Below are 15,752 nucleotides of genomic sequence, written 5' to 3'. Positions count from 1 at the left end.
AGCCACATTAGTAGGAAATTGGAACAACTGAGTCTTGAATGGCACTTTGACATGGGACACTGGAGTAGAAATTGTGGCATGACCTGTGTAACTTGATTGGGAAGACTAATGTATTGGAAAGGGACTGCCAACAATACCAGGGGTCGGGGTGGTGGATTCCTTTAGAATGTGTGAGAGACACGATGGGACTGGGTGGGAGCACAGGGCCAAGACTTGGCCTCCGTAGTACAGCCTTGCGGACTCTGCGGCTTCAGGGAGCAGACAGCTGAGCCATGAGGCAGCAGTTGGCTCATCTGCTAAAAAGGGGAGTGTGAGGAGAGCAGTGGCTGAAATCAGCTCTGCAAGAACCAGGAGTGCTGAGAAACTGGAGGAACTGTGAACCGCAGAGCAGTACAGAGGACAGGCTGGGGCTGATGGCACAGGTGCTTTTGTGCGGATGAGAAGAGAAGGCTGCTGTACATTCTCAGCACCTGGCCTGCAAACTGCTGTAGGACTAAGCAACACAAAGTGGTGGGTCTGGGATGCAGTGATAGCCAGAGGTCAAGGCTGCAGGACCAGTGGGAGGACTGCCACGCCATGGACATTGCCCCCTTCCCATGTCCTCCCATCCTTCCCAGGGAAGCTGCCCATGGAGGCATAAATCAAGAGTAGCTTCTAATGAGGGCTTGGAAGACCTGGGACAGACGGTGGTGCTTAACTTTTTAATACTCTGAAGGCTAGTGTTCCCAGAAGCAGCCTCATTATTCAACTCCTGTTATGATGGTTTCAAACTGTGAAGACTGACATGTGAAGGCAGAAGAACCTTGTAAAACCTTGTTAACAATGATCTTAAGTTATTCAACTGACAGTTCCTTCAGCTGGTTAGGACCACCTGCAATGACGACTCCCTTTTCCTTATAAGAAGTTTTGGGGTTGCGGTGGTGCTAGCTGTGTTTCCTGCTGGAGGTTGCACCTCTTAGGAGATTCTGATTATTTCAAAGGTTTTTGATATGGGGTGCACACAAGAGGTATGTGAGGTAAGCTATTGAGGTGTGGGCAGAAACTACCTGATTTTTACTCCTCCACTCCAACATTATTTATGTTCCTTTTTGACTAACAGCACAGTTATCAGGCTTACTCTTACTTAATATATGAATGGATGCTGATTCCACATTTGGTTACAGGTGGATCCTGAAGTGGCTTCTGCCACATGGGAAGCTGCCAGGAGCCCTGGCAAGTGCATACCCTGGGGTATGCAGCCATTGGCATGAGCTTGGGTCAGGTGCATTTGCAGATTTATCATCGAATTGCAATCAATCATTGTATGAAGTATGCACACATATCTTTGAAGGATATCTGCCAAGAAAGACTAGGCTGCTGTTCCTACTAAGGATGCATGCAAGGAAGCTGCAAAGAAGTCAAAGCTGAAGTTTTCTGCTGCTCCTGCTTATGCATGCACCATCACCCGTGTGACAACACAAAAACTGGCATGGCATCGTAAGGCCTTGGGAAGATGCTGATGAGAGAGTTTGATTATTTAGTGACTTAATAATTTAAATCACTGAGAGGAGTGCTAGGAATGTGAATTTATTGTGTTTACTGTGATTAAGGCTAAATCTTGCCCCAAGTATATATTTTGCCTGAGAATATTGCTTAATGATTCTGCAAATGCATCATGATTTGCTAATCGTTTAAAATATTATTCCATGTTTTTCTTACCCTGTGAAGATTTCTACTATTTTTTTCATAACTTAAGAGACAAGGAGACAGCAATAGTAATACTGATAGGGGTGTGTGTGTGTGTGTGTGTGTGTGTGTGTGTGTGTGTGAGAGAGAGAGAGAGAGAGAGAGAGAGAGAGAGAAACAGAGAAGAGGGTGGGGTTGGGGGAGAGAGATCCTGTCATTTACTAGTTGACTCCCCAAATGTTCAAAATAGCTGGACCTGGACCAGGACTGGAGCCAGGAGTCAGGAACTTAATTTAGTCCTAGATGGGAGGAAGGGAACTAATTGGAGCCATAATTGTTGTCTCCCAGGTGCTCAGATTAGCTAGAGTCTGGCCTCAAACCCAGGTCCTCAGATACAGGATGTGGGCATCTTAATCAGAATCTTTGACCCTCCACTTCATAATGTTTTATGTAGTGCTGCTTACAAGTTAGTATGATATATGAACAATCATGTAAATTATATATCTAGGTATATCTATATACCTAGTCTTATATGGGATGTAAAATGAGGGGTTTTATTAATAGAATTCTGTGACAAAATTTGGAGTTTGGTCTTGTTTGTCATGTTAGTAATATTTCTTAAAAAGTTTTATCTGGTTTTGTTTCATTCCATTTGAAAGACAGAAGCAGAGAGAGAGAGAGAGAGAAGAAAAAAAAAAATTCCAAACATTGTTTCATTCCCCAAATGCCCACAAAGCCAGAGTTGGAGCCAGGAACCCAGAACTCCATCTACTTTAATCATGCAGGTGTCCCAGGGGTGACTCAAGCCACCACACGAAATGCCCTTGATGTCATGCTTTTTAAAAACACTGATGAACCAGTAGAGATCTGGAATTCTTTTCTGTGTGCTTCCAAGATACCTTTCTGTAGAGATTACACAGAGCATGGAATCAACTAGTTCTCTTATGTCGGTAGCTAAAGGCACGAAGCCCGTCTGTGTCTGAGTCACACGGGCTCTGTCAGCCCTAACAGCTTACCTTGCGCTTCTCCTTTTCACTCACGGATTGCTTGGAGCTTTCTACAAGATGGAAAAGGGCTTCGTGCTTCTTGGTACTCACCATTAATTTCTTCTTGGCCTAGAGTCAAAAACATACATTCCAGGAAAAAAGAAAAAAGGAGTAGAGAATACTATCTACAGAGGGGTTCTTCCCGTCTGAATCTAATGGCCTGTCATGTGTCAGCTGGAATGATTGTTCATTTCTTACTCCTTTTCACCCTCATCTCCAAAGCTGCCTGAAATAACACTGCAGCAAACACATTGCCTTGAGATGTATAGTATATTTATTCATTACATTGTGTATACTCTGGAGGATTATATATTTTTGCTGAATCACTTAAGGCCTGCAAAACTGTGCAACATTTTTTTTCCTCACTAGCAAAATGGTCTTACTACCAAAAAATATTACAACAAGCGTTGCAGGCTTCCACCTTGATTATCTTAAACCAATCTGATCGCAATTGAGGTTGTTTTAAAACGCTCTCCTAACAAGTCACAGCAAAGGTAGACATCTTGCTTCTTGATGCCCAGGTCTGGGAGCTGGGCATTTGCCAGGCAGCTTGCGAAATGCTCTGCCTTTCTAGAGGTAAGAGATGCTCAGAGGTGATTGCACAGTAACTCCGAGTCTCCCTACCCTGCCAGTGCCCAACCTTGGAGTGGGTTACAATTCAGGAGATCATATCCTGCTCTACACGTTGAACTTGGCTGAAAGTGAAACTCCAGAGATGAAACAAACCAGTAGATTCAGATTCGATTGGGATCCAGCCTCTTCAGGAACTGAGCTGTTCCAAAGACTCCCTGATTTGTCACCTCAAGACTGCAAAACTGTAATGCCAGAGGATGAAGGGACAAGCTAGGTTTTGCCTTTCTGAGGGCTTTGACCTTAGGAATCAGAGTCAAAACCACTTCCCTCTCTCTCAATAGGACAAGGCTCTCTAAGTGGGTGGGTGGGGGGATCCTGGTCCTCTTCCTCCACCTTCCCCTGGTGGCATGCCTGCTGAAAAGTGAAGTTACGAGGCAAGTGGAGTTGGACCATAAGGCTTTCATGGCTCCCAACGAGACTGCACTTTTTTATCAACAGGCTGGATGGCTTGAATTGCATGCAGTTGGGGAGAAAAATATTATGGCTAAAGAATTTTATGTTGTCTAATTTCTCTGTTATCCTTCATAAAAATTCAAGCCATTTTATTTAGAAAATGATTTGGCAGAAACTGGGAAATAAGGAAAATTTTTCTTTTTTAATTCTTGGAAGCAATTTTAATGTCTGAATGTTGTTTCAGGCTTTTGGTTCATGGTACTGCAGTTCTGTGAAAGCTGAATATTTAAAGAAAATTGAGTTTTAAAAGTAAATTTTGAAAGGCTCATCAAATCAAGAGCAAAACTGGCAATCAATGAGTGGAAACCCTTTCTGGGACATTTAAGTATTACAAAAATGATCCTGGCAATCTTGCTTTTTACTGGTAGACATCCATGCATCTCAACCATTTCTTTGTCTTTGGTTTGTGGATCTCTCAGTTTCACAAGCAGCTTTAAAACCCCTTGTTTCCGAGGTCATCTCTGGTTATTTGGTGGTAGAGGCTGTTTACTTCCAAGGTTCTCTTATACACCAACTTGGAGACATAAAGAGAAAATGGTAACTCTTGGAGTAGAAACTGCCTCAAGCAGGATCTCTGGGTTTTCTTAGGAGACCTTTCCTACTTCAAAGGAAGTTTTCTTGTACTAAATTACCATAGAATGATCCTATGTATATATCGACTCCTTTTGTTTGTTATTGTCACTGCTTAAGAATTTATTCTCCAGCTTCTCACACTGGATCACAGTTCCTATCTTCCATATGCATTCATTATGTTCTGCACAAATATGTAGCCACTTAACTTTCGAGTAACTAGAAATCAAGGATCATCTCAATGTAGTGTTGTGCACAAAAGTGCACAAGATTGCACATGTGTGTCCCCTTCATGTGTCACCACCACTGCTCGCTGTGCCCCCTCACTACTGAAGGAGAGGCCGCTCACATCCTTCTACAAACAAAAAATCCAAAGCTCAGGTATTCATAGCCTGTTTCCCTAAACTGCACATTGCACAGAGAGGTAACCTTGGAACACAATGACTGGTGGCAGTTTTTGGCTCAGCTATTATCCTTCAAGAACATGACTTGGCTCTATATCTCAGTTTATGCATCTGCAGAATGGGACCATGCAGAGTCATATATCAAATTGGGTTGTTGCAATGATTAAATATGTAACTATGTAGGACTTGGTACATAATCATCATTGCTATGTATTTGTCCACTGTGAATAATAGTCGTACTTAGAGTATTGCTTTTTAGTTGATTAAACTGAAGGAACATATCAAGGAAGTAATTTAAATGAGACAACATTTTCTCTTTAGTTAGACTAAGAAGTATTAATGCTCAAACATGCAATCACATTTGTACAAAAGTAAAAAACATCAATGCCAAAAAACTTAGGTTAACACAAGAAGTATTTGTGGATACTTGCCTTAATTTGCTGATTCCAGTTGCTAAGGACAAGGTTAGCTGTTTTTTCAGCATCATTATCAAGCTATTGAAAGGTGGAAAAAAAGAGAAGAAACGTTTTTGCTTCTTTTCTTATTTAGCCAGTTATTGGACCAGTTATTTGTGTTCATCCAAAATTCCTCTTTTCTTTCATTCCTTCCTTTCTTTTTTCTCTTTAAGACTTATTTATTTAAAAGGTAGTAATTTAAATAAATAAATTATTTAATTAAAATTTAAAATATATTCGTTCATTTAATAAAATATTATGTTTAATAATATAATTATTTAATAAAATAAATGAATAATTTAATAACAAATTATTTAAATAAAAAGTTCTATTTGCTTAAAGGCCAGTGAGAGAGAAAGATCTTCTATCCAGCAATTCGCTTCCCAAATGCCCCCAAATGACAGCACTGGACCGGGCTGAAGCTGGAGCTGGACAGAGCTAAGCCCAGGTCTTCCACACGCCTGACAGGGATCCAACTATTTGGGCCATCACCAGCTGCTTCCCAGGGTGCACATCAGGATTAGAAGTGGATATGGATTTCAAATCCAGGCACTGCTGAGTTCTTAATTATAGTTAATTTTCTCCTTGATTTACTTATTTATTTTTATTTATGTAACTATTTTGAGAAACATACACACAGAGAGAAACTGCCAGTTCACTCCCCAAGTGCTCACAGTAGCTGAGACTGGGCTATGCCAAAGCTAAGAGCCTTGAACTCAGTGCAGGTCTCTAAGGGGAGTGCTGATCAAGCGCTTGAACCCTCACTGCTGTGTTCCAGAGTGCAGTAAGCTAGTCAGGAGCCAGAGCTGGTGTTAACTTGAGCAATCTGATATGTGATCATCCCAACTGATATTCTGAATGTGATACCAAATGCCCACCACTGGCTTGGGAACTACTCCATTCCTATTCAAGCAAGACAGCATTTATTATACACCCACTGATGTTGCCTGGCAACACAAAGTGCTTAAGAACTGTGTGACACATGAAGGAAAAGGCAAAGGAGCCTACATGAAATGTTGTGAAAGGAAAGGTATCGAGAAAAACTGCAGGTTATGCAGAAAACAGACCAGATGCCCCGGAAGAATGGCTGGGCTGATTGTCTTCAATTTTAATGACTAGTAGATGATTGTACCCATTATTATCTTCTCATTATGTCAAACTAATAAGCATAGAAAAGCATCTTTTTAAAAATTGTGCTGATCATTTTTTTTTTCAATTCTAACATCTAAAGACAGTGTTTAGTAACATTTGTGACAGTTCTTTCAGTTTTTTTTTGCTGTCGTGTGTGCTTTTTTAAAATAGCATTGAGATCATATAGGTTCAATTTTTCATCTGTCTAATGTAGTATTGTGTCATGAAAAAAACCCCAAGCAATTAAATTCTTCTGCAATAAAATTGTTTATGATTATCATAACATTTTCCTGCTTGAACTTACCATAAATTTACTTTCTAATGTAGTAACTTTTGCTTTTTCAGTATTTTTAAGTGAAGATTTATTTGTTTGAAAGGCAGAGTTAGAGAGGGAGGGAGAGACAAAAAGAGCTTTTTCATTCACTGGTTCATTCTCCAAATGGCTGCAATGATCAGAGACGAGCTGATCCGAAGCCAGGAGCCAGGAGCCAGGAGTCTCTTCCAGATCTCCCATGTGGATGAAGCAGCCGACCTTGGGCCAGGAACATTAGCAGAGAGCTGGATTGGAAGTAGAACAGCGGGGACTTGAACCACGCCCATATGGGATGTTGACACCACAGGTAGAAGATTAGCCTGTTATGCCACTAGGACTGGCTCTTACTCTTTCAGTATTTGAAACAAGACTCTAAAAAATATCCTCGTGCATAATCCTGGATGTGCTCTGTTTGTTTTTATGATACATTCTTGAAAGCTAGTACTACTCTCAGAATACCTTCTCCTTGGGCAAAAAACCAAAATCCAATCCTGTTCTAAACCAGTGGGAAGAGGTGGGTGGAAAAAGATTTTGACTCACTGATTTCCTCTTCTTCTCTTGCACACTCAGAATTTGATGAGTCGGTTTTATTGCTTCCAACTCGATTGCTTTGCCAAGTTTTCTGAAAATAGATTATAAAAGACACAACAGACATCATATTAGGGCTTGTATCTACCTTCCGAATTGCTTTCTAGGGGGAAATAAAATGGTGCGTTCTGGTGTATCTATTCAGTGCATATCACGCCCACTGAGTATTTACAGCTCCCTGTGGGTGGGTGGGGAGCACTTACTGGTGCAGGTCCGCTGTGGATTTCATGCCCTCCGAGGCCCAGGCCCAGGCACTGCTCAGACAGCTGGTGGGAAAAGTTGAGAAGAAAGGTGAGAACGGTTTTCCTAGTAAATGCTGGAAATTCAAACAGCACCCCCAATGATTGCATTCAGCCACTGCGTTCAACTGCCTGACCCCATTTTGGGAGAATTAATCTCTTGAGTGAGATTACCTTCTGCCTGGCTATTTATTCGCCTTATAGTCACTCTAGTTACTGCTTTTTCCATAGTTATCTGAGGCTTAGATTTTCATTTTTGACTTCCTGTATGTAGAAAATCACGGAACAACAATAAGCTAGGGTAGCAACAGGTGGGTACAAAGGAGGTCTGAGAGACAGCCATGCAAGAGGGCTTGCAAAGATGTTCTTTTCTTCATAGAGTGAGACAGAAAATTCCCAGAGACATGGGGCCAGTTTCAATGTGATAAAAAAATAAAAGATTGCTTTGTTTTTATTGGAAAGGCAGAGTTATAGATAAAAGGAGAGACAGAGAGAAAGATGTTCCATCTGTCGGCTCATTTCCCCAAATAGCCACAACTCCAGAAGCTGAGCTAATTCCAACCCAGGAGCCTTTTTCTGGATCTCCTATGCAGGTGCAGTGTCCCAAGGACTTGGACCATTCTTGGCTGGTTTTCCAGGCATATTAGCAAGAAGCTAATTTGGAAGTGGAGCAGCTGAGACAAGAACCAGTGCTCACATGGGATGCTGGCACCACAGCTGGAGGATTAACCTACCACATAATAGCACACAAGCCAGAAAAGTCCTGCTTTGCTTTTTGGAGTTACACAGTGCACACTTAGGTAAAAACTGGACAAGTCAATACTTAAAATAGATGGTTATTACAATGAAAAATCAAATGTCAATAAATTCATCCTTTAAAATAGACAATAGGCACACTTTTGGGGGGAAGAATTTCACACATGCCTCTCAGAGAAACTGGGCAGCCAGACAGGAAGTCAAGCCTGTGCCTCTCTGAACAGAAACACTTCATGGTTTCTTGCAAGGCCTTGCATAATAAATTTATCTGACCTTCACTTAATGGATCTTTGACATTAAAAGTAACTTGAGATACCCATGAAAGAACCTAAAGCAGAGTATGGTTTGGGAAAGCATTCACTGAGTGTGGGTAATTGAAGACTGTACTGGTGCTGATGGCCAATACAATAGCTCAACTGACTAATCCTGTACCTTCAAGTACTGGCATTCCATAGGGTGCCAGTTTGTGTCATGGCTGCTCTACTTCCCATCCAGCTCCCTGCTTGTGGCCCGCGAAAGCAGTAGAGGATGGCCCAAGTCTTTGGGGCCCTACCTGTGTGGGAGGCCTGGGAGGAAGCTCCTGGCTTTATGGCCATTTGGTGAGTGAACCAGTGGATGGAATATCTGTCTTTCCTTCTCTATATGAATCTGCCTTTCCAATGAAAAAAGGTTGTAGTAGTCCTGGTCAACTGAACATTTTGTATAAGATAGCTCTTTGGTGGCACCATGTTGTAGCTGGGGTTGCAAAACAGTAAGACACATGTCCCTGCTCTACCACCTCTCTTGTTCTTCAAGGGATCATTAGAATCAAAATCTTCATGGACGCTGATGGAGGTTTTACGTGTCAGGTTCTCTGCTAAGTAGCCTTTGTGTAATATCTCCTTTATTCCTCAGAGCAACCTTAGGTCTCCGGCTTAAAGAGCCCTGAGGGGTAAGACAAGTTTTTCCTAGGTTGTTAGTCGTTCTGGATAGAGGTGATATTTAAAAGTGAACAGTCTAAATAAAAGGGCATTGGTAGCTAGCCACAATGTTATCCTGGATCTTTTGTAGCCAATTACAATACTCTGCCAAAAATACAAATAAAGCTCAAAATCAGGGCAGTTTCAAAATTGTCACTTGTTCTTACAAACCATCCTTAAGGCAGAGAGGGATTTTGAACTTCAGAAGTTTTCTTCTTCGACTTTCCTTGTTTCCCTTTCTTCTCCCTAGGAGGCTTCAGCAAAAGCACTACTAGATTTGGATCAGTGCACATGCATTAGTCAGAAACTGCTACAGGAAGAATTTTTTTTGGTAGGGAATTAACACTAATGGGACATGTTTTAAAAGAATAACGCATGTTTTTTTTTTCCCTCCAAAGAAAGGTATCTTTATCAAGCTACATGCTGCAACATACTGGAAAGAACCCGCACTGATATTTTAGTTCCTTGTACACATGATCTCATTTAGTATGCACCCCTCCCAAATCCACTTCCACATGCCTACACTGTCATATACACACAGAGGGGCAACAGGGAAGAACTTTTCAAAAAGTAAATAGGAATGTGTATTACCAGAAATGGATGGGTGGATTTCAAAATTATTTTGTACCAAGATAAACTTTGTCTTTTAACTGCCATTACATTAATGATTTGAAGGACTTTGCATCATTGCTCTTTCTGGTTAGAGGCAGAAACCAAGGCATAGACAGGTTGGGTTATTCGTCCAAGGTTAGAGTAGAAACAGCACAGAATTCACTCTTTCAGGCACCAGGACCTTATGTCTTAACTATACCACAACCCAAGTGAAACAGTGTCCTCAACGTCTGTTAGGAATGTGGGCTTGGGAGTCATAAGACCAAGGATGAGTCTAGCACTAAAACTCAACTGTGTAGTGAGGGAAGGTCTGTGATCTCTGCATGCCTGAAGTCCTTCCTTGTAAACAGGGATAGTAATCAGACCTTTCCATGGATTCTGTGGGGATTCAACAGGAGCCAGGCATTTCACACAGTGTGTGGCATATGGGAAGCAGCCAAGAACTAGACACTCGACCTTATAAACCTGCCACACCATAAGAGGAGGAAGGTTGAATTGAAACATGTGTTGCTTTTTCTTACCCTTATTTATTTATTTATTTGTTTGTTTGTTTATTTTTGCCATACCTCTGCCGTGATACTTACTTTTTCCTGGTGTTCTGTAATGCTTTGCTCAGCTTGCTTGCCAGTTTCTGGAGACCTTTGGCATAGCTAATCTCCAGGTTTGCCCTGTTAGCAAAAGATGGTTAAGTAAGTTAGGACATGCTAGCCACAAGCACACACACACAGTAAAGAAGGGATAAAGCTGAAAGGTAGTACCTACATGTTTATTACAAGGATTCTTTTATCTTTAGGCAGATCCTTAAGAATATGCAAGAGGACCCTATGACGGGAGTGTGTTTTATTTGACCTTCTTTTACACTACTGTGTTTTGTATAAAAGCTGTGTTGATTTCTAACTGCCAGTACCTATGAACTGAATCTTACTTGGAAACAGGATCTATGCAGATGAAATCATTAGGATGTGTCCCTGTAAAAGGTGGGCGTTAGGATGCAGCCACAGCTATGTACATGGAGAGGGCACCTTGTGAACGTGACAGCAGGGTGCAGGATGTCACACCTACAAGCCAAAAGGATCTTAGATTGCCAGCACCAGCACCAGCATCAGGAAGTAAGATGACTGCTTCCATTTGCCCTTCCAGCCCTCAGAAGGAAACAGCTGAGATGCTACCTTTCTCTTAGACTTCCAACCTACAGAACTCTGAGAAAACATGTGGGTTGTTAAAGCAACCCAATCTGCAGCGCTTTGGTGCGGTAGCTCTAGCTAAACAATGCACTGGCATGGGACAGAAGGCTGTCACTCACAGGGAAGCTGCTTGTATGGCATCTAAGATGCACTCGGGACACCCACACCGCTTGGCAGAGTGCTTGGATGCACTGGACCCACTCTTGATTTCAGCTTCCTGCTGATGCAAAGCCTGAGAGGTAGCAGGTGATGTTTCAAGTGGTTGGGTCCCTGTCACCCATGTGGGAGACTCAGATTGGACTCCTGGCTGCTGGAGATCGATTTTTCTCTCTCTTCCTCTCTCTCTGTCCCTCCACCTCATCTTTCTGTTTCTCCCATTCAAATAAATAATTTTTCTTAATTAAAAATGTATAATGTATTGTGAGACATAGATTAACTCTAGATTATGATAGCTGGAAATAAAATGATATATTATTATGATTGAATCAATCAGGCAGTGGAAGTTGCACCCGAGACCAGATTTAAAAAACAAGCTTCTGATACTTTCAAAGTTTAAAAAGGATACAGCAGGGAGTCAGGGTGTGCCCTCCAAAAGCAAACTCCTTGGTTCTTCTGAATAGGCTAAATCACTTCTATCTCAAGCCAACTTCCTATTTATAGACCCATCTAAAATGAGGGCATGTCCCTGGTCAGCTCCTTTTGACGATAGACAACATTTAGCCTATTTTATGTGTCCTGTCCTAAAAAGGACCATGAAAGTGTTTGTTTAATATTTTTAAAATATTTAATGCTATTTTTATTGTAAAGTATTTTTAAAATTATTTATGACTTTATCTGGAAAGCAATTCCAGAATTCTTTGGCAACTAACTTAATACCTGTACATTTTCACACAGATTAGACTCAGTGCTCAAAGACAGACGACAGCTTTCACATATAAAACAGGATCCACAGACCATGGGTTATTGATTTGTTTCCAAATTTCTATTTTCCTTTTTTATATAGCTGTGCTTTAGCATTTAAAAAGATTTTCTGTATTTATTTAGAAGGGAGAATTACAGAGCGAGGGAGAGACAGAAAGATACAGAGAGAGGTATTCCATCTGCCGGTTCACTCCCTAACTGGTTGCAAAGTGTAGGGCAGGGCCAGGTCAAAGTCAGGAGCCAGGAGCCAGCAGTTTCTTCTGGATCTCCCACATGGGTGCCAGGAGCTCAAGAACTTGAGCCATCTTTCACTGTTTTCCCAGGTGCACTAGCAAGCAGCTGGATTGAAAATGGGAGACAGCCAGGTCTTAGACAGGCAATCATATGGGATGCTGGCACCAATCACAGAAGCTTTACCTGATATGTTACAACATTGATCCCTGCCACTTTTTGAAAGTAGACCAATGTATGAAATAGGTTAAGGCAAAGCATAAAAAGCACCTATTGGAGGCCAGAACTTCTCCAAATACAAGGAAAGGTACAGGCAAGTATGTTAAAATAATAGAGTGCATAAATAAATACTTTATGGCATTTAGCAATAGATTTCCCTGCCCTAGGAATAAGTTGCAGTTGAAGCACAGAACGATAAAGACAGAGTGCTGATGAACTTTAAAGCTGGGAGAAAACCTCACTGCTGATGAATTCAGCTGCTTGGTGGACCAACCTCAAGGGCTTCCAGGAAGCTGATGGTGCAGTTATAGCCCTAGGCTAATAATGGCAGCAGCTGCTATTAACCTACAAAGCTCTGCCTGATCTCACCCCCTCCTACTTGCCTCTCCTTCACTCATTCTCCTGCTCTGTGCCCACATGTCGTCCTGGCTCAGTGCCTTTGTGTGTGCTGTAGTCTCTGCCAAGGAGTCGACGAGTGGCATAAACGCATGATATGCTTCTTCATGCTAACCCAGGCAGGTTTTCTTCAAAAGTCACCTCTGCAAAGACCACCCTATTTTAAACAGGATCTTTGTCACTACTCCTTTATAGTCTTTTTCTTTTCTTTAAACTGGCACATCTGTATGTATGGATGGGATACTATAGGATGTTCCCTTACATGTATTCACATATCTGCCCACAGATTTAATATTTCTGCACCGTAAAAGCATAAAAATCCTTTCATCTGTTTTTCTAGAGAAATATATTGTCATCATCTATAATCACTCTACTGTGCAACAGAACACCAGAGCTGCTTGCTGTTATCAAACTATAACTTGTTACTCAATAATCTGGCCATATGTCTTTTTTTCCCCCTCAAACTGTACTGTCAATTTCTAACAGAATCAGTAGTTTAAACTCCACAGAGGGGTGAGTTCATGCAGTACTTGTTTTTCTGTGCCTGACTTATCTCACTTAACACAATGGCCTATAGTTCCATCCACGTTGCTACAAATGGCAAGAATTCATTCTTATTCAAGGCTGAGTAGTAATCCATTAGTTACATATACCGCATTTTCTGCATTCATTCCTCAGTAGATGGACCCCAATGTTGTTTCCATTTCTTAGCTATTATAAATAGTGCTGCCATGAACATGGGAGGACAAATGTCTCCTGGTCAAAGTGATTTCATTTTCCTTAGATATATGCCCAGTAGTGGGGCTGCTGTATTATGATGTTTTTAATTTTTGAAGCTGTTACAGCTTTATTTGTGTGCTGGCACTTAGTACTGTCTTATATCACACTGTAAATTTTTAGTGCACTCCTGTGAACACCGCTGGAATGCAAATGACTCCAGGAAGGTTAAGAATTACGTTGTTCGTTGCTGTATGCCTAGTTCTAGAATGGTGCTGGTGTGCAGTAGACACGTAGGATGAATGTCATGAGAGTGAATGAATGAATGTGTTATCAGAGCTCCCAGCTTTCTAGTACTTTGGAAGAGCTGAACACATAAATCCTGTCTTACTCCTTTGCCAAGCAGGGTGTTTTTTTAGGACTTTCCCTTTCTCCATGCTTTCTAGAAAGAAACAGACAAAGCACAGAATGTAATGTGTTTATAGTGTTTGGCTCAAAGTGCTGGCACAAACCAAATTCTCTTTTAAAAATCATTTTGCTGTGGAAGAATCTTATTTCATTTTCAAAGACAAAGGAATGTTTTGCTGGGTATGTTATTCTGGGCCAAAAACTTTTTGCTTTTAGAGTCTGGGATATGTTGCTCAATTCTCTTCTGACCTGTGGAGTTTCCTGTGAGAGATCAACCGTGAGTCTGATTGGGGTTCCTCTATATAGGTCAATTTTTTTCACTACATTTAAGGATTTTTTTTCCCTTATGTTCAACTGAAGAGAGCTTGATTATCATGTGTTGTAGTGAAGATCACTTTTGGCCAACTCTATTGGGAGTTCTGTGCCCTTCCTGTTTGTTGTTTCTCAATTCTTTCTCCATATTAGGAAAGTTTTCATTTATCATTTCATTGAATACACCTTTAAACCCAGCTTCTCTTTCTGTACCTTCTGAAACTCCCATAACTCTTATATTTGACTTTTAATAGTGTCTGTTAATTCTTGAATAACTTGACCCAGCTCTGCTTCCAGCTTTGTGATTGTTTCCCCACTGTGACAAGAACTATCTTCCAATTCTGAGATCCTTTCTTCTGCCTCATTCATTCTATTATTGAGACTTTCCACTGAATTTTAATTTGCTTTATTGCATCCTTCATTTCCAATAATTTGGTTTGATTATATTTCAGTGTTGCTATTTCTTATGTGACATATTCCTTAAATTTCTTAAACTCTTGTATGTGCTTCTTGGTATTGGTAAGAAGTTTTATAACAAGTTTTTAAAAATTTATTTATTCCCCATTTTTTAAATGTGTTCCTCAATTAACTCTGAGGTTGGCAAAAACTTTTGCTCCTTTGTCTGGGAGTCTTCAATAATATTCATTGTGCCTTTGTCTCTTCTTTTGTTCTTGGTCATTGCAATTCTGGTTAGCAAATTCTTCTCCTTAGGGCAGATTTTTAAGCTGTGTCATCCACAGATCTACAATTTGACTTTAGTGATTGCAGTTGGTACCAAATTCTTTGCTTGCAGTCACTGGTGCCACTCCCTCCAGTGAGTTCCAGGCCTGGATTCTTGTGTTAGATTTCCACCATGGTCTCCTAAGCCCCAGCTCCTGGCTCACCACTCTCAACTGCCTGTGATCCCATGCTGTGGCTGCACTGTTGCCTGTTCAACCTTTCTCCCACTTCCTGTTACAGCAGTTTCCAAGATGAGGGAGACAGCAGGTGTCCCAAATAAAACAAACAAACAAAATAAACAAATAAATAAATGAAAGAAATGTGTGTCAGTGCAGTAGTATGGTCCATAGGTCAGTATTCAGGTTGGCATTCCAATAGCCCTGCACATGAGAAGTGTACATCCAAATAGTGTCCCGATACAGATGTGCTGCATCACCGCTGTAATGCTCAGCCTGCCTTCTCAGCACATGCAGAAGAAGGTGGCAGTATTTGCTGGAGGCTTGATACTCTTCTCAGTGAATTTTCTTGTTGAACCAATGATCTCCCCCCATGTGGTAGACACACATTTCCACCCATTTAATGGAGAGAATCATCAAGGCACAGTGTTTAGTAAATCACTCACCTAAGAGCACACAGGAAAGAAGTGGTGGAACCAGAATTTGAACCTAGACTTGCTAGGGAATCTACTTGCGTAAACACTCTATCCTGTCTCTGAAGCTGCGGGGAGGAGGCTGCTGCTGGAGTTTTGTGTGACAAAGTCACCTCCTTCATTGTGCTTGCTGAATCAGCATAGCTTTTAGCCATTCGCAGCTGGAGCTGT

The 15,752-nt window shown here is 41.2% G+C and overlaps 2 protein-coding genes across 2 annotated transcripts in view; one reads left to right on the top strand and one right to left on the bottom strand.

Moving 5' to 3' along the window:
• SPC25 (SPC25 component of NDC80 kinetochore complex) overlaps window positions 1-11,097 on the top strand; it is a 71,485-nt gene extending 60,388 nt beyond the window's left edge. Inside the window, exon 8 of the mRNA XM_058664588.1 lies at window positions 11,087-11,097. The gene's annotated coding sequence lies outside the window, so the exon portion shown is untranslated. The remainder of the gene's footprint in view (window positions 1-11,086) is intronic.
• NOSTRIN (nitric oxide synthase trafficking) overlaps window positions 1-15,752 on the bottom strand; it is a 57,020-nt gene that overhangs the window by 25,097 nt on the left and 16,171 nt on the right. The window contains exons 3-7 of the mRNA XM_004577321.3: window positions 10,409-10,492; window positions 7,462-7,524; window positions 7,211-7,292; window positions 5,203-5,265; window positions 2,682-2,780 (exon numbers count right to left, since the gene is read on the bottom strand). Coding sequence (XP_004577378.2) covers window positions 2,682-2,780; window positions 5,203-5,265; window positions 7,211-7,292; window positions 7,462-7,524; window positions 10,409-10,492 — 391 coding nt within the window. The remainder of the gene's footprint in view (window positions 1-2,681; window positions 2,781-5,202; window positions 5,266-7,210; window positions 7,293-7,461; window positions 7,525-10,408; window positions 10,493-15,752) is intronic.

The sequence above is a fragment of the Ochotona princeps genome, chromosome 5 (genome assembly GCF_030435755.1).
Source record: "Ochotona princeps isolate mOchPri1 chromosome 5, mOchPri1.hap1, whole genome shotgun sequence".
NCBI lineage: Eukaryota > Metazoa > Chordata > Mammalia > Lagomorpha > Ochotonidae > Ochotona > Ochotona princeps.
The sequence above is the reverse complement of the archived record's forward strand: the minus strand, read 5'-3'. Positions and strand labels throughout refer to the sequence as shown.